The sequence below is a fragment of the Lissotriton vulgaris genome, chromosome 8, assembly GCF_964263255.1.
Source record: "Lissotriton vulgaris chromosome 8, aLisVul1.2, whole genome shotgun sequence".
Classification (NCBI taxonomy): Eukaryota; Metazoa; Chordata; class Amphibia; order Caudata; family Salamandridae; genus Lissotriton; species Lissotriton vulgaris.
The window spans coordinates 1,561,838,627-1,561,866,454 of record NC_141696.1 but is presented as its reverse complement, the minus strand read 5'-3'; the positions used below and the strand labels follow the sequence as shown (position 1 = coordinate 1,561,866,454).

The following is a 27,828-nucleotide window of genomic DNA, read 5'->3' as shown; positions in this document are numbered from 1 at the left end:
TGGAGGATTTGGGTACCTGCTCCTGTGATAATTTTTCTACCCAAGACACTTTGCACTTTGTTATGCTTTGCGAGCATTATTTGCCCATTCGTAAGCATTTTATAGTACCTCTTGTAAAGGGGAAAGGCTTCATGCAGGTAAGGCGTACATTAATATATTTACAGATGATGAATAATGTTTGGTAAACTTTTAATATTGCTAGTTTCTTAGTTGCGGTGGTTAGAGAAAGGAAAAAAGGGGGACCCCCATGATATGATATATTTTAACTTTGTATAATTGAATTGAATGTTCATCTGGTTGATTATTATGTCTAGATACATTTTTGTAAAGTCTTGGAATCAGATTTTGTACTATGTTGTAAAAATAATGAATGTTGTTTATGTCTTATTGTTGTTTTAATAATACATTTTTGTAGTGTATTTTTATAGTTTTAAATTAACCAAATAAAGTGATTATGACTGATGTAAATTTCACAACAGGCGAATTTGTCAAATTCAAATGTATCTTTATTCGGTTTTCAATTTGAAACATCAAAAAAAAAACATGAAAGCACAATTTTAACATTTCATGTTACAAGTATTATAAAATGTCATATTTCATATCATATATATTATAAAAACAGTTAAAAAGTTTTGCATAAAAGCAGCCTTACAAAAGATATTTAGAAGACTCGTTTACAGATAAGGTTTTAGACTAAAATCATGTTATCAAGAGGAAGACAGTTCAAGATGTTTCCCATGTCTCATCGTACATTTCAGAAAAGTGTCTATACTTCTTGCAATGCATATATTATCAAGAAATTGCAAAGCAAGGTGGGCTGGTCGGCATTGCCTCAAGCCCCATATTTTTAAGATAGGTCTAATCCACCTCCTCCACTGCTCTGAATAATATTTACAGAACCAGACTACATGCAAATTAGTCAATAAAGATGCAATTTCGTTTTTATACATACATTTATCATAAGTCATATTCACATTGACTTTCCCAATATTAATCCGTGAAAGAGGACTGTTAATGCGTCATGATGTGATGTTCTTTAAAGAGGAGCATTTTCATCTCTTTTCAATCACAATTTGCAGCTCTGACAATTTCATATATATCTATATTATTATTCCTATTACTATTACAGCGCCTCCAGCCTTGAGAAGGCCCATGCGAGACCAACGTGGGGACAAAACACATGCTGACAAATCAAGAACAAAGGGATTTTGGCATGATCTAGGAAAAATAACAACATATTCTTTGTCAAACATCAGATGTTCAATTGATGGAGAGCAAAGAGCGACAGAAAGTGATATACTTAGTAATAAGTAACCTGGAGAATTGCTGCAAATTAAAGTAAATTTAAAAAAACAAATAAAGAACTACATAACAACAATTGTGTGACTTGGACGCATATTATTTCTCAATATAGCCCTTATTTGTGACTCTGTTACAGTGCTTACATCATCATCTTCATCAGAGGAAGAAGCAAAATTAAAAGCAGGTCCGCGATTTAAAGATTAATAATTAGCAAAAACAACTGCTCTAAAAAAAATACAAGACGCTGATATTCATGTATTCAAACCCACAAAAAAAGGTAAAGTAATAAAGAATAAAAAATATCCACTGAAATAATGTTGAACCAAAATAAAAAAAAGGTACTTGACCTCACAAGCTGTGCTCGAAGTCTAGTCTCCGATGATGATTAACACTGGATTTTGATGCAAGGTTTTGGGCAGAAACAGTCACAGAAGGTAATGAGATGCACAGAACTGGCATGAAGTGCAAAGTAGCCACAAAAAAGAGTTAAGTCATCAAGCAGTGTATGGGAGCTCACGCTGACGCTACAAACATGGAACCTGTGACCGCCAAGATATAACACAGCAGGTTTAAATGTTGATCAGCAATTCGACCCATATCTCAATTATCCAAGTGGAAAGTTGGAATACCAATAAAGGTAGAACAAGGTGCAAAGATCTCATGTTTTGGGCTCTCAGTGCCTACATTGTAGCCGTGCAGCGAGGAAAAACAACTGTTCATGGTATAAAAATGTACATGAAGAATAAGACCTTAGAACCATTCAACAGCAAAATACATTTCAGCGCCAATGTGGTGATAAACACAACAAAATTATGTGAAAAACTGGGAGAGGAGAATGAAAAATATAAAAGCAAATCCTGATAACATGGTTAACAACATGGAGAAATTACCTGATCCTACTACTTCAATGACAAATAGCTGCTACAAGAGGCCCTCAGGAGGCCAAGTGATGCAGCAAGTCCAGGAAAATTATATCAAGATTTTTGCTGTCACTCCTCAGTCAAACAAACACATCGGACGAGTGCTCTGGTGTTCGTACATGATCCTCCCATTCGCTCTAATAACAGCATAAGTGCCGCGTCCACTTTAGGTTAACTGCAAAAATTAAACACTCAGGTCGAGATGGACGCCTCAAGGGCTTTTCCCAAAGGTATCTTACACCTGTGAGTACTCTATACAGCTCCCTGTTGAGGCTCATTAAGGCTGCAAACAGTTTGAAGATACTTACATTCTAGGTCATAGGGGCATGGCCTCAAAGCTCAGAATCAACTCGACCTTGTGAGTTGGAGCCATAGCTTATTAACACATAGGGAGCAAAACACGCGGAATGGAATGAGGCCACACATAGTCACTAAAGAATAAGGCTAATACAAGCATTTCCATCCCTCGCGGTGTGCTTTTCTCATTAGACGGTTTGTAGGACAATCAATGGATTGATGTATTTGTGGCCTCTACGTGTGAATGTTATTCAATACTGAAATCTCCTCCCTAAGGTTGCCACTGAGCACCTTTTACTTTTGCACATTGTCTCTCATGTAGAGAGGTTGCATTTATAACTGAAGTTTTCATCAGATTTAGAGCACTGTTAATTTTCTTTCGTCGTGTGGGTTCTCTTATGTTGTATCAAACTGAATCTCCAGTAGATGCCTCCTTGGCATTTATATAAAGCAATAACAAAGTTTTGTCTAGTGTGAGTTCTTTAATGTTGAGCGAGGCCAGATTTTTGGCTGAAGCTTTTCTGCAATTCAGAGCACTGTTAAGGTTTTTCTCCAATGTGGATTCTCTGGTGTTGAATGAGATAGACCTTGCAAACAAAGCTTTTTTGACACTCTGAGCACTGATAAGGTTTGTCCACAGTGTGTGTTTTCTTATGTTGAGTGAGATTACTTTTCTGACTGAACTTTTTCTGGCATTCAGTGCATTGATAAGGTCTTTCACCAGTGTGATTTCTCTTATGTTCAGCAAAACTTGATTTCCAGATGAAGGTTTTCTGACATTCGGTGCACTGATAAGGTCTTTCACCAGTGTGAGTTCTCTCATGTTGAGCAAGAGTAAATTTATGACTGAAGCTTTTCTGGCATTCTGAGCACTGATACAGTTTTAGCCCAGTGTGAGTCTGCTCATGTTTAATGAGATGGGATTTCTGACTGAAGCTTTTCTGGCATTCAGTGCACTGATACGGTTTTAGTCCAGTGTGGCTGTGCTCATGTTGAATGAGACAGGATTTCCGCCTGAAGCTTTTCTGGCATTCGGTGCACTGATAAGGTTTGTACCCAGTGTGTGTTATCCTATGTTCAGTGAGATTACTTTTATCACTAAAGCTTTTCTGGCATTCAGTGCACTGATAAGGTCTTTTACCAGTGTGAGTTCTCTCATGTCGAACAAGACTAGATTTATGACTGAAGCTTTTCTGGCATTCTGAACACTGATACAGTTTTAGCCCAGTGTGAGTGTGCTCATGTTCAATGAGATGGGATTTCTGACTGAAGCTTTTATGGCATTCAGTGCACTGATACGGTTTTAGTCCAGTGTGGGTGTACTCATGTTGAATGAGATAGGATTTCCGCCTGAAGCTTTTCTGGCACTCTGAGCACCGATAAGTATTTAGCCCAGTGTGGATTTTCTCATGAGAATTAAGACTGACCTTATAACTGAAGCGTTTTTGGCACTCTGAGCACTGATAAGGTTTGTACCCACTGTGTGTCCTCTCATGTTGTGTGAGAGTACCTTTTAGACTGAAGCTTTTCTGGCATTCAGTGCACTGATACAGTTTTAGCCCAGTGTGAATGTACTCATGATGAATGAGACAAGATTTCCGCTTGAAGCTTTTCTGGCACTCTGAGCACTGATGAGGTTTGTGTCCAGCGTGAATTCCCACATGTTGAATGAGAGAGTATTTGTGAGCGTAGCAGTTAAGGCATTCAGGACACTGATAAGGTTTTAGACCAGTGTGTGTTCTCTCATGTTGAGTGAGATTACTTTTCCAACTGAAGCTTTTCTTGCATTCAGAGCACTGATAAGGTTTTAGCCCAGTGTGCATTTTCTCATGTTGAATGAGACAGTCTTTTGTGCTAAAGCTTTTCTGGCATTCAGAGCACTGATACGGCTTTTGCCCAGTGTGAGTTCTCTCATGTCGAGTGAGAGTACCTTTCTCACTGAAGCTTTTCTGGCATTCATTGCATTGATACGGTCTTTCCCCGGTGTGGCGTCTCATATGTAAAATGAGAGAGGTTTGGTAAAGAAAGTCTTTCTGGCATTCAGGACACTGATAAGGTTTTTGTCTAGTGTGGGTTTTCTCGTGTGTAGTGGGGTGAGATTGATAACTAAAGCTGTTATCACATCCATTACTCTTATTCAAGTTATGTGAATCTCCATGTTGGGTTAGCTCCTGGACACCGGCCATGTTGAGACTGAATCTGATTCCAGAGTCTTGTCTCATTTATGTTATACTTAGCATTAACTTCTAAAATAAACTGCAGATGTTCTTCTTAACATTTGCATTTAACTAATTAAAGCTTTTATCTGGAGATTATTTTCCTAATTTTAAAGGCAGCCTCTCTAACCTGTTTTGTAAGCTTTCACTGAGGAGCCCCTTGTATTTAGTGAGATGGATTAATTTTCTCTAAGTGATGCCCGGGTGAGTTCTCTCAAGTTGAATTAAACTCAGTTTGTGACTCCAGTTTATCAGATTAGATTTAGGAATTTTAAAAGCCCTGATAAGGTCTTTGGGGTTTAGTTTTTGCTGTTTAAATATATTTGTTTATACATGTAATGACAGGTGATTAGGGCATGCCAGGGTGGTTTTATGAATTAGTAATACATAGCACCGCCCCCTTTTAAACTTTGTGCCAGGACATGTTTTGTTGCTCTAAGGCTAATGCAGGTGCATGATCGAATTTTGCGGTACCGGACACTTTGAAACTACTCTAATCAACCCAATAGACAGAGTTGGTGGGGATAATGTTTCGATATTGGAAAGGATAATTCTGCATCTTTGCTGAAATGACACTTGAGAAAGAGCATTTACAATTTGTTTTTTTAAACAATGTCTTCTCAATACAAATCACAGGAGATGTAGACAAAAGTTTGCTCTTTGAAACTGTGGTTATTAGTCTTTCTGAAAATTCCGTCACATCACATGAATGGACACAGTTTTTTTGGGTGGGGTTTGGGTCTCCAAGGCATTTCTCAGAAACCATCAGAGAGAATTTACAACACTGATTATTCTCAAATGCACTGCGTGAGTATCAATTGTTGCCAATTTTCTTTGTTCAACCAATCTTGAAATGTTACTTTAAGTGAAAATATTTTCACTATTAGTAGATGCAGAATTTACTCCTGAGTTCCATCCATATTTCAGAGGCTCCTCAATCTCAGTAACTGACTCTTCGTAAACATTTATCATAATTTTTCTTTAAATATTTGCCAACTTTCACATTCAGCAGTTTCTTCGGTTCCAAATTCATCACCATTCCTGGCACATAGAATATGCTTCTCCTCTAGAGCTCGAGAATGTTTTAACTTTCCTTGAAATAATCCTTTTTATTGTGTTTCACTAAATTAAAACCTTCTTCTATCTGTTCATGCTTCAGTCACCTGTAGAAATAGAGTTAAAGATTGTAAATCAACATGAAGAACACATATTTATGACTTTATACTTTTCAGAAAGAAAACATTTACAGAAGCAAAATAGGCAATCAGTTTCAGTTGCATTTCTGATAGTGGTGAAACAGCTCTGGGACACTGTTTAGAAAGGGAGCTTGGAAGCACTGGAACTCAAGGTTGTGAAAGCAAAACAAGTCAATATTTAAGAAAGAATCACAAGTTAGACATATATTCTGACACAGATTATCAGATGCAGTCAACATATTTGTAATACTTTTAATGAGTTATCAGATGCTATTTATTCCACTGCACACTGGGAGTGTTCATCTATTATTTTTTCCAGTGATCTAGGAAAGGACATTTAATTGAACAAATGAATTGGCCTGTTGTACCCGCTGCTTCAAATGCCTCTATAGACTGAGGCTGTGTCCAGTTAGCTCGGAGGAATTCACCATTTCAAACTGTGGTGATGATAAGGACTTACTTTGTGGCCTTGAACTCATCACACTCCTCCGACAGGGCCCAGGCACTGCAACACCTGACAAAGGAAAAACCACAGTAAACGAAACCAAAAAGGGACAAGAAAAGACAAACACAAAACAAGCAGAGGAAAGAGAAAAAAAGACTATCTTCCACTCTCACCACAAATACCCAACACGATCCCTGAAGTGGCAGAGAAGACAGTAAAGGGCAGGACAGGAGGACATAAAGAGATGGAAGTCAGATTTAGAGAGAAAAGATGCAGAAAGTACAGACAGAGGGTGGATAGTATCACGTGGTGTAGAGGAGGAGACAAAAGCACATGTAGTTAAGGAACTGCTGGGCAAAACTGGAGGCAAGTGCACACGGCCCAGTGCAGCCAACCTGAAAAGGAATATGAGTTGCACTAGTCGCCCAACATGTTCCAGGAGGAATGTAGCTCCATCAGGTTATTATCAGAAGTCTGATAGCAACAAGAAAGGTGTTCAGAGGGAGTCAAATGTTGAAGTTGGAGAGACATAAATAAACTGAGCTCGAGAGAAGGGAAAAGAGGAGGAAAAAACAAGCAACAAGGAAACTTAGGGTACTAGGAAACACTACCTGACAGTTGTTTTTTCTTCCTCCAAGGGTGTCAACCTGACAGCACTGTCCGATCATTCCAGAATACCTTGAAAGGAAGTAAAGAGAAGGTTTTATATCAGATGACAATCACACTTCACCCTATCTTCCAAATAACTGTCCTGAACTAACAAAACAAAATGAACTCTTCTTTTCTGAAAACCATTGTGAAGCAGCTATGGGTATGAATAAATTGACTTTTTTGGTTCACCAAAGACTTAGGGGCATATTATTAACAGCCACAGTAATTATCGCTGGCCGTGCTCAGCGATAATAATATTATCGCAGGCTATCTCTGGAATGTATCGCCCTGGTAGTGCGTTATTAACAAAGCGTTTCTCCAGGGTGATAAGAATTCCAGAGATAGTGAGGTAATCGCCCTTTTACACTGAACATCGCTGGTTTTCCAGGAATGTTCCTTGCAAAATGGTGATAACCTTGCTGATACAACCCACAGGGCCGTATCAGCATAATCTACCCCCTACGTTAGGGATGACTAAGTCAGGATATTAGCAGACGTTAGATTTTGTCGAAAGCTGCTGTTTTCGCCTAAATCTAACGTGTGCTAAAATCATGTGGGCTGCCTTGTGAATATCGCAATGTAAACATCAGCGATATTTGGAAGGTAGTCCATCCGGGGTACGCCCAGTAACGCCCACTTTGCATCTCTTTGGAGATGCAAAGGGAGGCGTTGCGAATATGCGAATATGCATGTTAGCACCCTCTTGTAAATAGGGCGCAGGTTTTATCCTTGCTTTTTTGGCTTTTTAAGCCAAAAAAGCGGAGATAAATCTGCCCTCATGATCTCTTGTTGGAAAAGGCCTCTGTGAATATCGAGTGCACCCACACTCTAAGGGAACAGACCCCAATTCACTTCTTCATTACCCCCACCTTTCCATTTACAGACCATGAAACTTGCGAAGCAAAACAATCTAGTTCACAAACAGCATGTTAAAGCCTTTGTATATAAGTCTGCCCCTGGTTCATATATCAGTCAACCACACGCTTAGATTTAAACAAACCATGCTGTCTGAGCAACAGCAATTTAAGTTCAAGCTGATGCAGCGTGCACATTCTGAGAAGTAGAAGCAACAAGGCCTCAATGTGTTGTATTTAGAAATTATCCAAAGTGATGATGTGGAGGGTCAGTGTCTTGTGAGCCCCACAGGACGGCGACTCAAGAACTGGAATTCGTACTCAAACCTTCGCAGGACAAAGCTTAGAACATTGGAATGTGGACACCTCCATTGAAGACAGTAGAGCAGCAGCTTCCTCTAAAACCTGATATAGGGCTGCTGCTCTCAACATTACAATGTCTTAATACACAGCCTCTCTCTTTTTCCTGCCTCTCCAAAATATATGTATTGGGCAGGGGCAAACAAAAGATAGAGCCTGTGCAGTAGGCCACACAGGAGCCTCCCCCTTACCTCCGCCAGTAGGTCAAAGTGTCACTGGTGTGTCAGAAGAAGAGGGTGGGATTACTTTTCATCTTCTGCATCTCCCTGACTCACCTGAACAAGGAAAAGCAGTTTAGCCGAGCCCAGGTAGAACAAGGGGCGGACTTCAGCCTCCTTTCATAGCTATTGATGTTAATGTATATATGTATGTATGTATGTATATATGTGTCTTGTAAAGCGCACTGCTGCCCTGAGGCGTCGTGGCGCTGTAGACCGCTGGGGAACCCGTCCTGGCTATCCCTGTGAGATGGTCCCTACTGGGTATCTCCAAGGTGAAATCAGGCATCCCCGGCGAATGTGGGGGGCCGTTGTATAGATGAGGCAAGCTAATGCCCAGAGTTGCCGAGTGTGATCCCTGGTTAGAGTAGGCACAGAGGCGAGAATTATCGAGTCCGCTGACCCTGGTCCACGACCCTACCGCGTCGGGAATTGAACCCTAGTCCCGGGCCGTTCTCTGCTTCCGGGTCTGCCGCTTCTAACCAGCGAGCCACACCAATATTGAATGTTCAATATTTAGCTGCTGTGGCCATGCATGCAGCTGCTTACTGTTAAACACTCACATCAACAGTTCCAAAACAAAGGTTTCGGAGCTGGAGGGGTGTTTCAACCCCCGCAGTCTGTGGGATGCCTTTGTTTTATTAATTAACACATTCTGCCCTCCTTTGGCAAGTTTTCTAATAGCCCTTTAGTCTGCCGCAATACAAAAGGGGATGATGGACGGAGCGTTTGAGCAAATCATACACTCGCCGCCAGTCAACTGATCTGGGTTTAATCCATCACCATTCTTTAGCTCACTCCGCCACCCCAGGTCAGACATGGCCATATGCAAATCAGTCTGACCCTGTGCCTCATGGGAACAGTCCAGCCCAAACTGCCAAGCCATGTCTTCCCTGGACTGGAAACAAACATCCTGGGACCGGTTTCGGGTTCATAACCCTCATCAGCCAGGCTATCTTGAATAAAGTGGCAAAGAGAGCAAGAGACTCATGTCTGAGCATACCCTGCCAACTTAGGGCGAACAAAGCGATACAAAAGGGGATGATGGACGAAGCGTTTGAACAAATCAAACACTCACCCCCAGTCAACTGATCTGGGTTTAATCCATCACCATTCTTTAGCTCACTCAGCCACCCCAGGTCAGACATGGCCATATGCAAATCAGTCTGACCCTGTGCCTCATGGGAACAGTCCAGCCCAAACTGCCAAGCCATGTCTTCCCTGGACTGGAAACAAACATCCTGGGACCGGTTTCGGGTTCATAACCCTCGTCAGCCAGGCTATCTTGAATCCAGTGGTAAAGAGAGCAAGGGACTCATGTCTGAGCATACCCTGCCGCAGCAGACTATAGCAGCCATTAAAGGTCCGCTCACTTGTTACAGGACTTTGGAGCTACAGCGAGCTATAAGGCCATATTAAAAATGTAAAATATTACAGAGGAGAAAAGCATGGTTACTCTTTCAGAAAAATAATCATCATAGTATTTGCATGAGAATCACATAAAGTAGACAGACCAAGACAGCTGTCTGGTAAGAAATGGAAAAAGGTTCATCTATAACATCAAATAGGAAACGGACAGAGTCCGCTTACTTAAAATGAAAGGAAAGTTCTTAAAGGAAGAAGCCAAGAGCAGAGTTCCTGACGCTAGCATGAGGGGTGCAATCCTGGCACTGTCAAGAAGTGTTGATGACACTTTCTTCTTGAGTGGGTAAGGCTTACAGTGGTTGGTGCATATGGTGGGAGAATTCTTATCCGGGGATGCAATTTTGTTGAGGTTCATTTTGTTTGACGCACATGGGGCTGCTGTTGCCAGTGCCCCTAAAGTGCAGTTTGTTGAAACTGCTAGGCGGGGAAGTGTGAAAAAGATTGTTTGCTTGTAAATCCCTCTGCTCTGCATGTTTCTCTTTGAAGCTTTGCTTCCAGTTCCTTAGGTTCAGTTTGTGCAAACATGAGGGGTGTTAGTAGTATAAATCGTAAGGTGGAGTCATTTGCATGCATGCTTCTGTTTAATTCTACGTAGAGCGCTATTTGAGCTCCGCCCCACGGTTACAGAAGGATTTCTGAATCCTGGAGCTCAGACATTGGCACCAGCATGTGTTCTTTGCAGAGTGACTTAACTTCCTTGTCGTTTGCAGCCATCAGAAATGGTTGGAGTCACAATGTGAGTTTTCAGAAGTTTCCCAAGCTTATTTTTACTAAAGTTAAAGGGTTCTATAGTGATCCTTCCTGTAATGAGACAGGCCGCACTCCCTATGTTGACAATGTCTTGTGGTTCCTTAGCTCCTGGAATGGAAGGAGTTGGGGCAGCTTGAATGGACAAAATATCGGAAGATATGCCCTTAGCACATGGTGTCCCAGCGATTTCGACCCAGAACGGTGAGGCGCCTACAGTGTGTAGACTAAATGTGCATACTTTGTACATCTTTGGGCGCATAGTTGGATTTACAGACGAGTGTACTCATTCAGGTAAGAATAGCTCCTCTAACGTACCCTTGTTCTCAACACTTCTTGACAGCATGGGTGTGAGGCACCAGGATTGCACCCCTCATACTAGGGTTAGGAACTCAGCTCCTGGCTTCTTTCTTCTGTGTGGTTGTGAGGTAGGACTTGGGGTGTTCCCTAACGCTGACGCCTCACTGCCTAAGTGGGAGTCAAGGTGTTCTACAAAGGCAGAGCTCACAGGCATTAGTATCAGGAGTCTGCAGTGTCACAACTCACAGGACCACATGCCAAAACTATAAAGGCACTAATTTTTGTCATGGTGTTCGCAAACATCTCTTTGCTTCCCTCCTAAAATCTCACCTGCTAAGAGCAGGATTTATTTTACAAGGAAAGGCAGGTTTTCCCCTCTGATCCAGGCAGTATTTTATTTCAGCCTTATCTTTATTGTGTTTATTTTCTGATCTGCAGTGTGGTGTCCTTGCACCTTGTAGCGTGTCAGGCACCATGCTAACATGCATCGTGTCCGGGAGCATGCTAACATGCAGAATATCACAGGTAACAGACCATGGCAAGTGCACTGCACTTGCACGTTGGCTCTTTGTGTGAAGCCCAAAGCCCGAAGCCCAGGACTCGGGGTAGGGGCGAGAAATCTTTGTTTCTTGTGTGAGACTGTGTCATAGTCAGGGTGGTTATGTGGAACTCTGCAGAATCTCGCAGAGTTTTTGTAAATCTCACTGGAATTCCGTGGAGAAAAACTCAACGAGTTTCACCCACCACCATAAAAAATCTGTAAGTGGACTGGCATGAAGTCTGTCTCTTCGAAAAGGGTAAATAATTTCTAGCAAATATCCCAAAACAAGTACATTTGATAAGTTTTCACATTATTGACATGGTTCATGATGAGGAAATAATACAACAACCAATTAACTTTCATGAAAATATAGCGAAACAAAATGCAATTTTTCAAAACACACCTACACAATGAATAATTAATTGTGACTAAAAGCCAGGGGATGACAATGGATATTGCATGTTCTACAACACAATACATCAACTTGGGACAACAGTATTACTTTTTCTCAGGTACTGTACAATCCTTCCATTTTCCACTTGTTTTTTTCATTTCCCATGATTGCAAGGGCTCCCAAAGCGATACAAAAGGGGATGATGGACTGGCACTCCTTTTAGAATGCCTTGCTCAATCATTTTATCAATGACACGTAAAATTCCCTCCTCTACTGCTCTTGTAAGGTTGTGTTGTAATTGGCCCGGCCGCATTAGCGATTAGCTGAACCTACACGTTGTCCTCCTTAACTTGGCTATATATGAAAACGCCATTTTGAATGTTGCAGCGGCCATCTTAGATCATGAGCGGCCTCGTGGCTGGCGTGCCCTTTAGTCCGTTGTCCGTTCCGCTGACCACTTCTATCTGCCCAGCAACAGGCTATTTTTAGTACTGGTCAAGCCGCACATGCGCAGTTCCCACTGACCCGTAAACCTTCTGGAATGTGCACCAAACTGACCAGCAGAGTTGTGCCCCCTCCAATGAGCTGGCAGTATTCCAAAACATGACCATATATGTCCTTAAAATGTGTCTTAAACTCGTGCCGCCTATCTTTTATTGCCCCAAAACTGTATATAAACGGGGTCACACCGGTGTTCGGTGTGATACCTCTTGCATTACCGAAGGGTGCTGTTTGAGTGTACCACCACCCCATGGGGTCTTAATAAACTTGTTCTTTGCCTTTTACAGTTTCCGTGCCAACAGTTCTTGAGTGTAAGTGGGTTATCTCTGGAGCGTGTAGGCCTTGGGAACCCCCGAATTACTTCAATTGGCGACCACGAAGGGACTCATCGGTGACTCGGATGCCCGAAGGAGAGGTCGTGACGAAGGCTTGGAAACTCGCCATGGACGCGCGCTGCCACGAGTGACCCGAGTCTTGGCTGCGACGGTGTTTTTTCCTTTCCTTCCGATCTGACCTTCCAGGTGGCGCCGGTCTCCGACTGAGTTTCCGAAGTGTCTGCATCGCTGAGAAAGTGCCGTTTGGCTGATTTGGCTTACAAGACCTTGGCAGTTGGAATCTGGACATTTGGGAATTTGGGTAAGCTTTGTGATCGGTAAGGTAGTCTTCGGACGCTTACTGAGGTCCTATGATTTGTGTTCGGTAAGGTAGTCTTCGGATGCTTACTGAAATTCTGTGATTTGTGATCGGTAAGGCAGTCCTCGGACGCTTGCCGAAGTCCTACGATCTACGTCTTTGATTTGAGTTAGCTAACATTGTGAATTTGTGATCTTTGAACTTATATGTGTAGTGCACTTCACATAGGCAGGCATGTAGAGATGTTTCTCTAACTTTGTTTTTTCCCCTGAGCGGCACACTTGTGTGAAGAACTGTAAGTGCCATTTTGTGTGGTGTCACGTTTTCGTGATACTTTTTGAACATGCCTGTTTTCAGCACACTCCGAGGAATGTGTTGTCTTGGAGAAGGTACCTCAATTAGGTTAGCAGAAGCACAGCCGGCTCCCCCAGAGGGAACACCAAATAGGGACATGTATATAAAATTTGGCCTTCCCCCTATTATGTACAGTAAATTATGGCATAAGTACACCAAGGCCGATTCTGAATTGCAATGGCCTCTACACGGGTCGTTTGATTTAAGTAAAATACAATTTGTAGAGCAATGTTTGTTTCAACGTAGGTCTAGACAAAATATGTTTGATTGTGTGCGAATGTGGGAGAAAGCGGCGCGTGAGCGAATGAAGCGTGAAGTTGCCTTGGCGGACAAAGAGCAGCGTAAGGCTGCTCGGGATAAGGCTTTACAGCTTGAGGAAAAGTAGGCTCAGGAGAAGAAAGAAAGGGAGGAACGGGAACGTAAATTGCAAACGACTGGTCAATTTCCTATTCGCCGACCACTTTATCCTGTCCTTAATAACGAAATTGATGATTTTTCTTTGTTAGAACGGTCACCGCCTCCGCATGTTTCGCCGACGGCTCCGGCTGAGGATTCAGGGGACGACGGACGGGATAAGTCGGACAAGAAGGGTATATCCGCTCTCAGGTTCACTACGGAGAGGTCCGCTCATCTACGCAGTTGGGCTCGTAAAGTGAATAAGCGTAGTATTACTCAGGAGCAATTGTTAACAGAAAAGAAAGGGTGGTCGGATCTTGAATTGATGTATTTTTTGTCTAGTCTGGCGGATGAAGTTGTAGGCGCATATCGTGACCTTTCTGATACGTTTGAGCCCAAAGCATTGTCAGTGTATCGTGAAAATTTGACTAAAGGTGATTTTGATCTTTCAGATGTTGATGACCTGTTTGCGCAATTGATCAAGCTGCGGGATGAGACAATCCGATTGAGGGAGGAACGGAAAAAGAGGCAAAAGGAGGCCGAATTGGAGAAAAATGGGCAGGCCAAAGAGTGTTCTCTCCGTGGTTCAGATAAGAGTTTTGCATTGCATGTTATGCCTATGCGTGAAGCCGCACCTTTGTATGTTCCACCAAAAGGGGAAGGTACGGATGATGATAAATTGTCGAAGGATGCGAAAGGGTATTTTGTGTATAATTGGGTATATACGCCGTGGAATAGAGCAGATGTCATGGCATTGAAAAATTCTCTACCTGATCTTCAGAAGAATCCGGCGGCATTTTACGAGGGGGTGGAGGGGGCTATATCATCTTGTGTGATGACTCTTGTGGATATAGATTTGTTTTTTGGGCTAATATTACCACCTGATATGTGGAGGCAAATTCGTAAAAATAATGATGAAACGATATTGGGGGGAACATGGAAAGAAATAAATGCTGCAGATTTAGATAGAGAACCAGCCTGTAAGCCCTGCCAGTTAATTCTAGATCTGCCGGCAGCTATCTTGAATAAATTAAAAACGCTTGTTCCCTCCAAAAAGATTGATTGGACTATGCTAACGTCGTGCAAGCAGAAACCCGATGAAACGGTTTCAGATTTCTTTACACGCTTCGAGGAAGCATTTCATGACTACAGTGGTCAATCTTTAACAGACGATACGGGCCGGCATTTGTTTGTAGATAAGTATGTAGCTAATCTCCTACCAGAGATTGCAAAACGATTGAAGTCGAGTGAAAGTTCCTGGGCCACGGCGACCCCTGCGTCCTTGTTAACTATGGCTCAGTATTATGAGCGACAGGAAGTGGAGGCTAAAGAAAGTGTAGAGAAAAAGGCGAAGGAATTGAAAACGAAGGTGATGTTGGCGCAAGTTCGGGGAACACAGGGTAGAGGGAATGATAGAGGTAGACGAGGTGGAGGAAACGCATCGTATGGTCGTACGGATATTGCGGAGGATCAGTGTGCTTATTGTAAGGAGTTTGGGCATTGGGCCGAAGATTGTCCGGTACTTCGTGAACAGCGTAGTCAGCGTGGTCGAGGAAGTGGAAGGTCAAGAGGTGGTTATACTGGAGCGAGGGGTGGCGGAGGTGATCGTAGACAGGTTGAGGAGAGGGGCCGTGGCCAGGACGAACGAAATACGTTTGATAGACGGAATCAATATCAGATTTCGGAAGGAGAGAATGTGGAACATCAGGATTATGTGCATGCATAGGATTGCGTAGGATGGGGTAAGGAATCAGTTGAAGTGCCGGTAGATCAGCAAGGTCCATATGTAACAGCGGGCATTCTGGGTTCTACTGATCAGTTTCTAGTCGACACAGGAGCTACTCGTAGCGCTTTGTCGAAAAACTTGGTTCCGAGGGCTCCCCTGTCCGGCGAAATGATTACGTGTGTAGGGTTTGATGGCACACCCTCCCCCAGCCCATTGTCCAAGCCCCTTGCACTATGCATAGACAAATACTTTAGTTTTGGCCAATTTTTGTTATCACCCCATACCCCAGATAATATCCTGGGCATTGATTTGCTTAAATATTTTCGAGCGACAATACGTTGCGCTCCAGAGGGAGTGCGGGTTATCCTGAATCACAATTACCCTGACCCTGACAGATTTTATGCTATTTTAGACATTCCAGCTTTGGCCTCTCTACCGCATACGTTGTGGGCGACCTCAGATACGGATGTGGGAGAGATGCGTATTCCACCAATACACATTACTGTTAAGGAGGGGGCCCCTCTACCACGAGTGCCACAGTATAAGATTTCGAGAGAAGGGGAAATTGCATTGATACATATTGTTCAGGATTTGATTTCTGCAGGGGTTGTGGAGGAGGTCCCTTATATTGTTTGTAACAGTCCTATTCTTCCGATTCTTAAGAGAGACACTGATGGCAAAGTCTATCGATTTATTATCGATTTGCGAGAGATCAACAAAATTGTCATTCCCCAATACCCGGTGGTGTCTGATATTACGACCTTGCTTACCTTGGTTCCACCGACAGCCACCACCTTTAGTGTTATTGACTTAAAGAATGCGTTCTTTTCCATCCCTGTTCATCCTGATAGCAGATATCTGTTTGGTTTTACGCTCAATAATAAATCGTATAGATTTTGTCGTGTTCCCCAAGGATATACTGAAAGTCCTAGCATCTACAGCCAGGCTTTGAAAAGGCAGCTAGATTCGTTTAAATTGCAGTCTGGCGTTGCGCTCATCCAGTACGTGGATGATCTTCTGCTTGCCGCTGACTCCTATGCACAATGTGAACAGAGCACACTTGCGTTGCTTTCCTTTTTGGCACAAAACAATCACAAGGTTTCTAAGAAAAAGCTTCAATACTGTAGACCCCAGGTGACCTACCTCGGTCATCTGTTGTCTAAGGAGGGGCGTGCATTAACATCTGATCGAATTCAAGCAATTTTAGACACACCAGTCCCCCGCACACAGAGAGATGTACGTGCCTTTATAGGGTTGACGTCCTTTTGTAGGCAATGGATCATGGGCTTTTCGCATATCATAAAACCTTTGCTAGCATTACTGTCCAAAGCCACACCAATGCCTTTTGAGTGGACAGATGAATGTCAGAAAGCTTTTGAGCAGTTGAGGCAGGCCCTTTGTTCCGCACCCGTGTTAGGTACACCAGACTATACGAAACTTTTCACATTGTACGTGCACGAGAATGATGGGTGCGCGTTGTCAGTGTTAGTGCAATTGCACGGGGATAAGCAGAGACCATGTGCATACTTCTCTGCCATTTTGGACCCTGTAGCACGAGGGTTGCCTGGGTGTTTTCGAGCGGTAGCAGCAACTGCAGTAGCCATACGACAGAGTGAGGGAATAGTGTTATCACACAAATTGTTGGTGTTAGTTCCTTACGCAGTAGATGCCCTGTTAAACCAAACCAAGACCCAATATCTCACGAGTGCACGGCTAACAGGATACGAGCTGACACTCTTGGCGCCACATATTACATTGAAAAGATGCGCTACTTTGAACCCTGCCACTTTATTGCCCTATCCGGCCGAGGAGGGTCAGGAAGAAAAACATCATGACTGTGTTTTCCTGACCGAGGAACAGACAAAGGGTCGTGTTGACTTACAGGATGTGCCACTTCCAGATGTGGATGGGGAACTGTGGGTTGATGGATCGTGTTTGAGGCTGCCAGATGGCACGACTTCCGCAGCATATGCGATCACGACACTTAAGACAGTGGTAGAAACAGCTAGGATACCACAAAAGTCGGCTCAGGCAGCAGAGCTGATAGCTTTAACAAGAGCCTGCGAATTAAGTGCTGGATTATGTGTGAACATATACACGGACAGCCGGTATGCCTTTGGAGTGGCCCATGACTTCGGGCTACTTTGGAGGGAACGTGGGTTTCTGACATCACACGGAGAGCACATTATGCACGGAGAGCTAGTGCGTGATCTCCTAAATGCATTGCTTGGCCCTAAGAAAGTAGCGATAGTGAAGTGCAGTGCCCATAAAAAGATTACGGATAAAGTGGGTCAAGGGAATGCCTTTGCAGACAGCATAGCTAGACAAACGGCTATGTCCCGAACTAGCTCCCCCATGTATGTGGTACAATCACAGGCTGAGCGATGGAATGATGCTAGAGCAGAAATATTGGATATTCAAAAATCAGCTACTGAATCTGAACTTGCGGCTTGGGCAGCAGACGGGGTACTAGATGATGAGGGTTGTTGGAGAAGCAAAGACATGGAGAAGTGGAAATTGCCTGCGGCTTACTTACAGGCGATGGTCCAGATGACACATGGACTGGCTCATGTCGGAGCTCTGGCAATCACTCGGCTTTTAACACGAGTTTGGGAACATCCCGAGATTGCTAATACTGCAACGAGAGTAGTGCAGACCTGCCTGGTGTGTTTGCAACACAATCCTGGAAAGGGGACCCATACTCCGAAAGGAGGGTTCGTTCCACCTTCTGCACCATTTGAAGTGCTTCAAATGGACTACATCCAGCTCGAGCGCTGCAATAACCTGAAGTACGTCCTAGTGGTGGTGTGTGCTTTTAGCAAATGGGTTGAGGCCTACCCCACGAAAGACAATACGGCTTTGACGACAGCTAAGGTGTTGCTTAAGGAATTCTTTCCTCGCTTTGGAGTTTGCAAATTTTTGTGGAGCGATAATGGGCCCCATTTTGTTGGAAAGATTGTGGAATATGTACTGAAGGGGTTAGGGATTCAGCAGAAGTTCCACGCTGTATTCCACCCTCAGTCAGCAGGTTTGGTCGAGCGGTACAATGCTACGTTGAAGCTTAAGCTGGCCAAAATTGTAGCGTCTACATCGTTGAAGTGGCCAGATGCTTTGCCGCTGGCACTGCTTTCTCTTAGATCAGTACCCCACTCACGAACCGGCCTTACGCCTTATGAGGTGGTGTTTGGCCGCCCTATGAATATCTGGGGGGTGCCCAAGCCGCGATTAATACATGATGTACCTTGTGTTATGATGAATGATTATTTGGCACGATTAACAAATGATTTGCTCTCTATTCACCAACAGGTTCGAGAAGCGCTCCCTGATAACTCTATTGGAGAGGGCCACGATCTTCGTCCTGGGGATTATGTTATGATACGCTCGTTTGAGAGAGCAAGCAGTCTGGAGCCCAGGTGGAAGGGCCCGAGCAGGTCCTCCTTGCGACCCGCACCGCAGTACGAGTGACAAACAGAAAGCGGTGGGTGCATTCGACACATTGTCGCCGTGTCTCCCCGGACCTGGTGACTCCTGCTGTGTTGACTGATTATAAGGAGATCTTGGAGAAAGAAAAGAGCCCAGCTGTGACGTCGGCCGAAGTTGAGGGAGCCTTCCCGGACCAATCTGCTGCCGGAAGAGAGCGTTACAACCTGCGCCCACGATAAGAAGATTTTTTTTTTTTTTTTTTAATGACTGGTTGGTTACCGCTCCAGGTTTGTGAAACGGAAACCGGGAATTCCAAGGGGGGGGGATCAGTTCTGCCAGAGTAGCGACACCCGTCTTGGCCCGGAGAAGAAAACAACGGCTACCTCGGAGTTCAGCACCGTATTTTTCTTTTTTAGGTATACACGTACGTGTATCTAAGACTTTGGTGAACAATTTGTGAACAATTTGTGCCATTTGAGACTTTCCACGAACATTCTTGAACTATGGCATCAACGGCATCCCGTGATAAGAAAATATTGGGTGCCTTTCTCTTTGTTTTGACCATTGTGGTGATAGCTGTTATAGCCTGGGTAGTTGAACTTGTGGTGCCTGCACGTGAACATTTGCTGCCGACTACCCCGGCTCCGTCTGAACATTTTCATTTTACACTGCCCTTTCATGAAGAACGACATCGCCGAACGTACTTAAATAACAGCTTCATTCAGATTCTTCACCACACACATAACATGACCAATACTTCAAATTGTTGGGTGTGTGGGATGTTGCCAGGGCACCAGAAGAGAGGGGGCACTCCACTTATTCCACTCCCGTTTTCGCATAATGGGTCATGCAACGCTTGGTACACCCTCCTCTTTACTATGAGATGGCCAACAAAAGGGGGGGTGCTTTTCCGTTTGAATAAAGTATGTTTCCACGACAAGGATGGGTTTCCCCGGGCTGAGGGCACTCGTTTCGAATGGGAAGAGTACAGGCCTGATAATGTGTCTGCCCCACGTGTATACAGCAATCAGAGGAACATCAATGTCTCTAGTGCCCATGTTATAAATGTCATTGCTATAAAAGCCGATTTATGTATCAGGAACAAGGGTTCGATTGCAGTGGGGAAAAGCGAATGTAATACTACTCTCACGTTTGATAGCCCGAATGGTATTTCATTTGTTGCATCACGAAATACATATTTTATCTGTGGAACGAAGGGCTACCATCAGCTTCCATTGGGGTGGTTGGGCACGTGCTATGTATCGTTTGTGTTACCTCCCGTATTCATTGCCCCTCCGATGTATCACAATGATTATACTTTGTACCATGATTTCGTTCTGAATAGGGTTAAACGAACTGTTGTCCTGGAGGACATTGACCAAACGGATACTGCATTACAACAATATGTGGACTTTAATCTGGGACTATTCTCCTTTGTGGGGGCTGCACTGAACAGCCGGAAAATCAGACGACTGACACGTGTTGTCGAGGCTGTTGCAAATGACACTGCCATTGCCCTGGGGAATATTACCGAGGAACTACAGATTTCCAGGATTGTCACCCTCCAAAATAGAATGGTATTGGATGTTGTTTTGGCTGATCGTGGGGGGGCCTGTAGAATTATCGGAAGCAGCTGTTGTGTATACATTCCGGACAATTCTCCATCTGTGTATGATGCCATCTCCAAACTTCATAAAATTGCAGCTGAGATTCACCCGGACAATGGAACTTGGACACTTTCGGGATGGTTCTGGTCCATGCTTGCAACTTGGGGCTGGAAACTGTTGACGATTCTCTGTATACTTGTAGGAGCCATGTTTTTCATATGCCTATGTATTCAATGTGGCCCAGCTTTATGTTCAATGTGTTTATCAGCTTGTATACCATCAAGACGAGCTCTTGCCCATGACAAAATGATGCTTCACAAGGAGGTAACACAAATAATGTTAATAGACATCGAGGACGAACATCCTGACTATGTTCACTATGAGGTAGATTCAGCTAAACGCTAAAAGGGTCGTCTGTTGTAATTGGCCCGGCCGCATTAGCGATTAGCTGAACCTACACGTTGTCCTCCTTAACTTGGCTATATATGAAAACGCCATTTTGAATGTTGCAGCGGCCATCTTAGATCATGAGCGGCCTCGTGGCTGGCGTGCCCTTTAGTCCGTTGTCCGTTCCGCTGACCACTTCTATCTGCCCAGCAACAGGCTATTTTTAGTACTGGTCAAGCCGCACATGCGCAGTTCCCACTGACCCGTAAACCTTCTGGAATGTGCACCAAACTGACCAGCAGAGTTGTGCCCCCTCCAATGAGCTGGCAGTATTCCAAAACATGACCATATATGTCCTTAAAATGTGTCTTAAACTCGTGCCGCCTATCTTTTATTGCCCCAAAACTGTATATAAACGGGGTCACACCGGTGTTCGGTGTGATACCTCTTGCATTACCGAAGGGTGCTGTTTGAGTGTACCACCACCCCATGGGGTCTTAATAAACTTGTTCTTTGCCTTTTACAGTTTCCGTGCCAACAGTTCTTGAGTGTAAGTGGGTTATCTCTGGAGCGTGTAGGCCTTGGGAACCCCCGAATTACTTCAATTGCACTGAGGAGTGTGTGGATACAATGCAGTCGGTTTCACCGTGGTTGCACTGAGGAGTGTGCGGATTCACTGCAGTCGGTTTCACCGTGGTTGCACTGAGGAGTGTGCGGATTCACTGCAGTCGATTTCACAGTGGTTGCACTGAAGAGTGTGCAGATTCACTGCAGTCGGTTTCACCGTGGTTGCACTGAGGAGTGCGTGGATACAATGCAGTCGGTTTCACCGTGGTTGCACTGAGGAGTGTGCGGATTCACTGCAGTCGGTTTCACCGTGGTTGCACTGAGGAGTGTGCGGATTCACTGCTGTCGGTTTCACCGTGGTTGCACTGAGGAGTGTGCGGATTAACTGCAGTCGGTTTCACAGTGGTTGCACTGGGGAGTGTGCTGATTCACTGCAGTCGGTTTCACTGTGGTTGCACAGAGGAGTGTGTGGATACAATGCAGTCGGTTTCACCGTGGTTGCACTGAGGAGTGTGCAGATTCACTGCAGTTGGTTTCACCGTGGTTGCACTGAGGAGTGAGCGGATTCACTTCAGTCGGTTTCACCGTGGTTGCACTGAGGAGTGTGCGGATTCACTGCAGTCGATTTCACAGTGGTTGCACTGAAGAGTGTGCAGATTCACTGCAGTCGGTTTCACCGTGGTTGCACTGAGGAGTGCGTGGATACAATGCAGTCGGTTTCACCGTGGTTGCACTGAGGAGTGTGCGGATTCACTGCAGTCGGTTTCACCGTGGTTGCACTGAGGAGTGTGCGGATTCACTGCAGTCGGTTTCAAAGTGGTTGCACTGAGGAGTGTGTGGATATACTGGGATCGGTTTCACCGTGGTTGCACAGAGGAGTGTGCGGATTCAATGCAGTCGGTTTCACCGTGGTTGCACTGAGGAGTGTTTGGATATACTGGGGTCGGTTTCACCGTGGTTGCACAGAGGAGTGTGCGAATTCACTACAGTCGGTTTCATCGTGGTTGCACTAAGGAGTGTGCGGATTCACTGCAGTCGGTTTCACCGTGGTTGCACTGAGGAGTGTGCGGATTCACTGCAGTCGGTTTCACAGTGGTTGCAGTGAGGAGTGTGCGGATTCACTGCAGTCGGTTTCACCGTGGTTGCACAGAGGAGTGTGCGGATTCACTGCAGTCGGTTTCACAGTGGTTGCACTGAGGAGTCTGTGGATATACTGGGATCGGTTTCACCGTGGTTGCACAGAGGAGTGTGTGGATTCACTGCAGTCGGTTTCACCGTGGTTGCACTGAGGAGTGTGTGGATATACTGGGGTCGGTTTCACCGTGGTTGCACAGAGGAGTGTGCGGATTCACTGCAGTTGGTTTCATCGTGGTTGCACTGAGGAGTGTGCGGATTCACTGCAGTCAGTTTCACCGTGGTTGCACTGAGGAGTGTGTGGATATACTGGGGTCTGTTTCACCGTGGTTGCACAGAGGAATGTGCGGATTCACTGCAGTCGGTTTCATCGTGGTTGCACTGAGGAGTGTGCGGATTCACTGCAGTCGGTTTCACCGTGGTTTCACTGAGAAGTGTGTGGATACACTGCAGTCGGTTTCACCGTGGTTGCACTGAGGAGTGTGCGGATTCACTGCGGTTGGTTTCATCGTGGTTGCACTGAGGAGTGTGCGGATTCACTGCAGTCGGTTTCATCGTGGTTGCACTGAGGAGTGTGCGTATTCACTGCAGTCGGTTTCACCGTGGTTTCACTGAGGAGCGTGTGGATACACTGCAGTCGGTTTCACCGTGGTTGCACTGAGGAGTGTGCGGATTCACTGCAGTTGGTTTCATCGTGGTTCCACTGAGGAGTGTGCAGATTCACTGCAGTCGGTTTCACCGTGGTTGCACTGAGGAGTGTGCGGATTCACTGCAGTCGGTTTCATCGTGGTTACACTGAGGAGTGTGTGGATACACTGCAGTCGGTTTCACCGTGGTTGCACTGAGGAGTGTGCGGATTCACTGCAGTCGGTTTCACCGTGGTTGCACTGAGGAGTGTGCGGATTCACTGCAGTCGGTTTCACCGTGGAGCACTGAGGAATGTCTGGATTCACTGCAGTCAGTTTCACCGGGGTTGCACTGAGGAGTGTGCGGATTCACTGCAGTCGGTTTCACCATGGCTGTACTGAGGAGTGTGCGGATTCACTGCAGTCGGTTTCACCGCGGCTGTACTGAGGAGTGTGCGGATTCACTGCAGTCGGTTTCACTGTGGCTGTACTGGCTCTGCACTTTCAATCAATCCAGTTTCTTTTCCTGTAAGATTCCAGGCCTCTTAATTTTCTGTGTAATTTAAATCTAGAGGTGAATCCTCTCTTGTGAAGACTGGTTACAAATGAGCCCTTGGGTCTTGTGAATACAATATAGAGTCTTCATTTTGGGTTTGAATGACAACAACATCCGGTGTACAGTAAATTATACAATTTATTTTACAATGAAGGTAACGCTCTAAAAACACTGGACTTGTCTCACTAAGTATCAATTTGTGGCCACTCATTATGGACACTATTTGTACAGGAACATTTGCTGACAGCTTATTAATTAGTTGGTCATCAAAGTGCCTACAACTTGTACTTCTTTTCCCAAGAGGAGTAGGTTTGGAGCTTCCGTACATGAGACTGTGGAATGGGAAGCACCTTCACAGATTAAAAGGGATGCTGGATGGCTTCTCCTTCCACAAAAGGGCCACTCTGGTGCACCTCTAGGACTGCAAAAAAGCATGCAATCCTTCTCCCGTCTCGGGCACCGTCACTGTGTCTGATTCCGTCCAGTAGGAGCTCCCAGTGTAGGTGTAAATTGTGCAAAATCATTAATTACTGAAGGATTTTGTTGAAATCTTAAATTTATTGATAATTCTGCATTCTATTCTGCATAAGGCTGTGGGGTCTCGGGATCGAAGGCATGCTTCAATTTAACTGACTTTGATTCTGCATGTTCGACACAGAGGTCAGTTAGGCTGGGACCATTGTCTATGACATCCCGCTCTGTGCCCTCTGATTCATGTTCTGTGAATCATTGTGAAATCTACACTCCCAGTTACTGCAAATATGGCAAGGAGTGTTTCTTATTCTGCACATTATTAGTATTTGAGGTAAATACTCGCAATGCACTGCTAATTACCCCACATATTACATCACTCATGACATTAATAATAATATCATTATCAGTGCAACATTTGCAGTAAAATTATTGATGAGAAACTGTGCATGGCGGGGACGAGAGTTATAGTTACCTTAGGGCACGCAATATATTTACTTGGGTGAACTCTAACTAGAACTGTTGAATTTTTATCATATTATATGGGTAAAATCTGAACCTAACTATAATAACCCTGTACCCTTTGCTTTTTTCAGTAAATTTCTAAGGTTATTTTTAATGCAATTTCCTAACTTTTATGTCCCTGTAACGTTTGGTTTTTTTCAGTGAATTTCTACATTTTTAATGCTATTTTTGGGACAGAGTTTTATATAGCGTGAACTCGACCCGAAGGTATCAGAGCACTTTACATGAGCACAAGTTGCATTACAGAAGGACACATTCATTTTGTTAGGCACAGAAGCATTAAGTGATTTGCCGTGAATCACAGGATGCTGAGTGTCGTTGATGAGACTTGAACCCGGTTCTCCAGCTTCGAGGTCGACCGCTCTAGCTGTTAGGCCACATCCACATTCTAACTATAATTACCCTGTAACCTTTGTTTTTTTGAGTGAATAGATGTATATATATATTACCTACTGGCGGTCGCCAGTAGGTAGTTATAGTTAGGATTATTTTGTATAGGGATTTCGCAACATTCTATTGGGAATAACTTTGGCGCCGGTTGAGGAATCTGCCTGAAATTTTCCTCAAATTTGCCTCGCGGCGCTCCACTGCTTCCCTGAAAGGGGGGATTCGTCAAGCAGGGGTCAAGATAAAAGGGGGGTCCCAAAATGTGTTTTCCCCATGTTAATTTCCATAGGGCGGTTGGACTCACTTTTAGCCCGAACTGCTGAATGGATTTCCGCGAAACTTGGCAAAATTGTAGGGACTGGTAGCCCGATGTGCCTTTGCTATGTCTCAAGATATGTGCTCCAGTGGATTTTGAGTAATTTAGGTTAAAAAATATATATATCTATAAGCGCGCCCCGGTACGCGCACCAGGGCGCGCACCAGCGCGCTACGCGAGTTCGCGAGCGAAAAGCTGATTGGCTCTCGGGTGTCTGTTAACATTCCAAACAGTCCGGAGCGGCCGCCATCTTGTGTCTCGGTAGGATCGAGACACAAGAGGTGGCAAAAACAAAGAGGGAAATTACCAAAAAGGGGCAGGATAGACCCCCTAGGTTTGATGTGGGGGCCATAAAAGGACCCAGTGGGGCAAAAAAAAAAAACATTCAATTTGCGCAGGGGAGCGCCCGGTACGCGCACTGGGGAGCGTACCGGGGAGCGTACCATGGGGAAAAAAGAATGACAGATTTTTAAAAAAAATTTAGCATTTTTTTAAAAAATTGGAGGTAGTTCTATAAAGAACTGTTTTTTAAAATTATTTTTGCTGTTTTATATATTTTTTAGTTTTTTGGAACATTTTATACTTTTTTTGGCTTTTATGATCAGTTTTATATTTTTTTTGTATTTTTTATGGGGACAAACAAAAAACAGGGAATTGTAAACAGCTCAACTGGAGCAAAAAAAACCAGGAAAAAATTAAGGCTTCTTTCGGCACCGGTGGTTGTCTCCAGCACGGTTTATGGAAAGGGGCGACCAATCGGTCCCCCCGAACGTATGGTGGAGTACCCCGATCCCCCCGGGAAGCCATTTTTGGCGGGAGGCGCGTCTCGGCTGGTATGCCCGAAGCGGCGTAGCCGGGGCGCGCTTTTTCCCGCCCAAGAGTGGGTTGTCCTAGACACCGAAGCCGTCCGTCACGCCCAGGGAGGCGGGAGGAGGCGGGTTCACGCCCGCCCAGAGAAGAATAAAAGGAGCCAAAAGCCAAGGAAGCATCCTCTTGTTCCTGTGCTCTGAAGCTGCACCTCCTCGCTGCACGTGAGCTCGAGACGGAACGAAGAGTCATTTTTGAAATTTGTAATTTCTCTCTTTTCTCTTCTAGCACTGCAAATCGCGTTCAGGATTTTTCACCTATGAAGGAAAATGCCGGGCAAGAGAGTCGCACAGAAGGTCAGCACCGACCAGATGCTCCGGATGTTGGTGAAGGACATGGCAGAGATGAAGAGAAAAATGGCGGCCAGGGACGGTGCGGGAAGGCCAAAAAGACCCGGAAGAAGGAAGAGGGCCAGGAATGGGTCAAACGTGGACGAGGTCCCAGTTCCAGAGGCTCCTCCGTCCTCCGTTGAGCCCTCCTAGACCAGCGGAGATTCCCGCGCCGGCTCCTGCCGAGGGTCAGCGGATCCCCGTTGTGGTTACCCCAGTGGACGACGGGGACATGCCTCCGGAGTTGGCCGCCCAGTTGGTGGCATGGCTGGGTAATAGCAGCGGGCGTTCCGTGGCTCCGGGGGACACGGCTGAGGAGGCCAAGCAATTAATGAGGCAGTTGCGGCAGTCTCGAGAGGCCGCGAAACCTCCTTGTCCGTTTGTTTCCCCGCAGGCTCCAGTAGAGCAACCCGCAGCTGGCACGAGTTCGGCAGCAACGGCGGTTACAGCTTCTAGCTCAGGTAAGCAGCTAATGCCGATTGCGGGGAAGGGGTCTGTTCCGTCGAGAAGGGAGAAATTGGCTCAGCATATCCCGATGGAGGTCAAGGAACGGATATGGGCTGAGAAATACGTAAACATGTTCTCCTTGCTAACTGACCATTATGAGATTGAGCATGTGAAAGTTCAGAAGGAATTCATGCATCCGAGTGTTTGGCGCGCAAAAATGGCCGCTTTCAGAGTCGATGAGACGATAGGTAACTGGGGTAGAGCATTTGGCATATTCACTTCGATTATGGGGGAACGGAGACCAGATTTGTTGACCGAGTTACCTGTGTACCAGTCACGTATTATGGAATATTCTCAGACATATGTTGGCAATGAGTGGTTTTGTTATGATAACATTTTTCGTAAAGCTAAAGAGTTCGATACGTGCCTGACGTGGGATTGTTACGACTCCATTTCTTGGCAAAAAATGGAACAATCAGGCATGTTAAGGGCGCCTTTGGTGGGGGGGAGGGTGGGGGTGATCTTTCCCGCCAACCATCCGGGGCGCCCTTTCGGACAGGGGCAAGTAATGAGCATCACCCAAGGCCGAACGGCAATACAGGTAAAAAAGGGGTATGCTGGAACTATAACAAGGGAAAGTGTACGAGGCCCCAGGGGTCATGCAAGTTTAGGCATGAATGTGGGGGGTGTGGACAGTCTTCGCATCCCGA

The 27,828-nt window shown here is 44.9% G+C and overlaps 1 protein-coding gene across 1 annotated transcript in view; it reads right to left on the bottom strand.

The window, feature by feature from the left end:
- Positions 1-490: 490 nt before the first annotated feature.
- The window catches only part of LOC147700416 (uncharacterized), a 69,150-nt gene continuing 41,812 nt past the window's right edge, over positions 491-27,828 (bottom strand). Inside the window, exons 2-4 of the mRNA XM_086935824.1 lie at positions 6,988-7,054; positions 6,392-6,445; positions 491-5,898 (exon numbers count right to left, since the gene is read on the bottom strand). Of these exons, the coding sequence (XP_086791950.1) occupies positions 3,059-4,741 (1,683 nt within the window). The 5' untranslated portion in view covers positions 4,742-5,898; positions 6,392-6,445; positions 6,988-7,054 and the 3' untranslated portion in view covers positions 491-3,058. The remainder of the gene's footprint in view (positions 5,899-6,391; positions 6,446-6,987; positions 7,055-27,828) is intronic.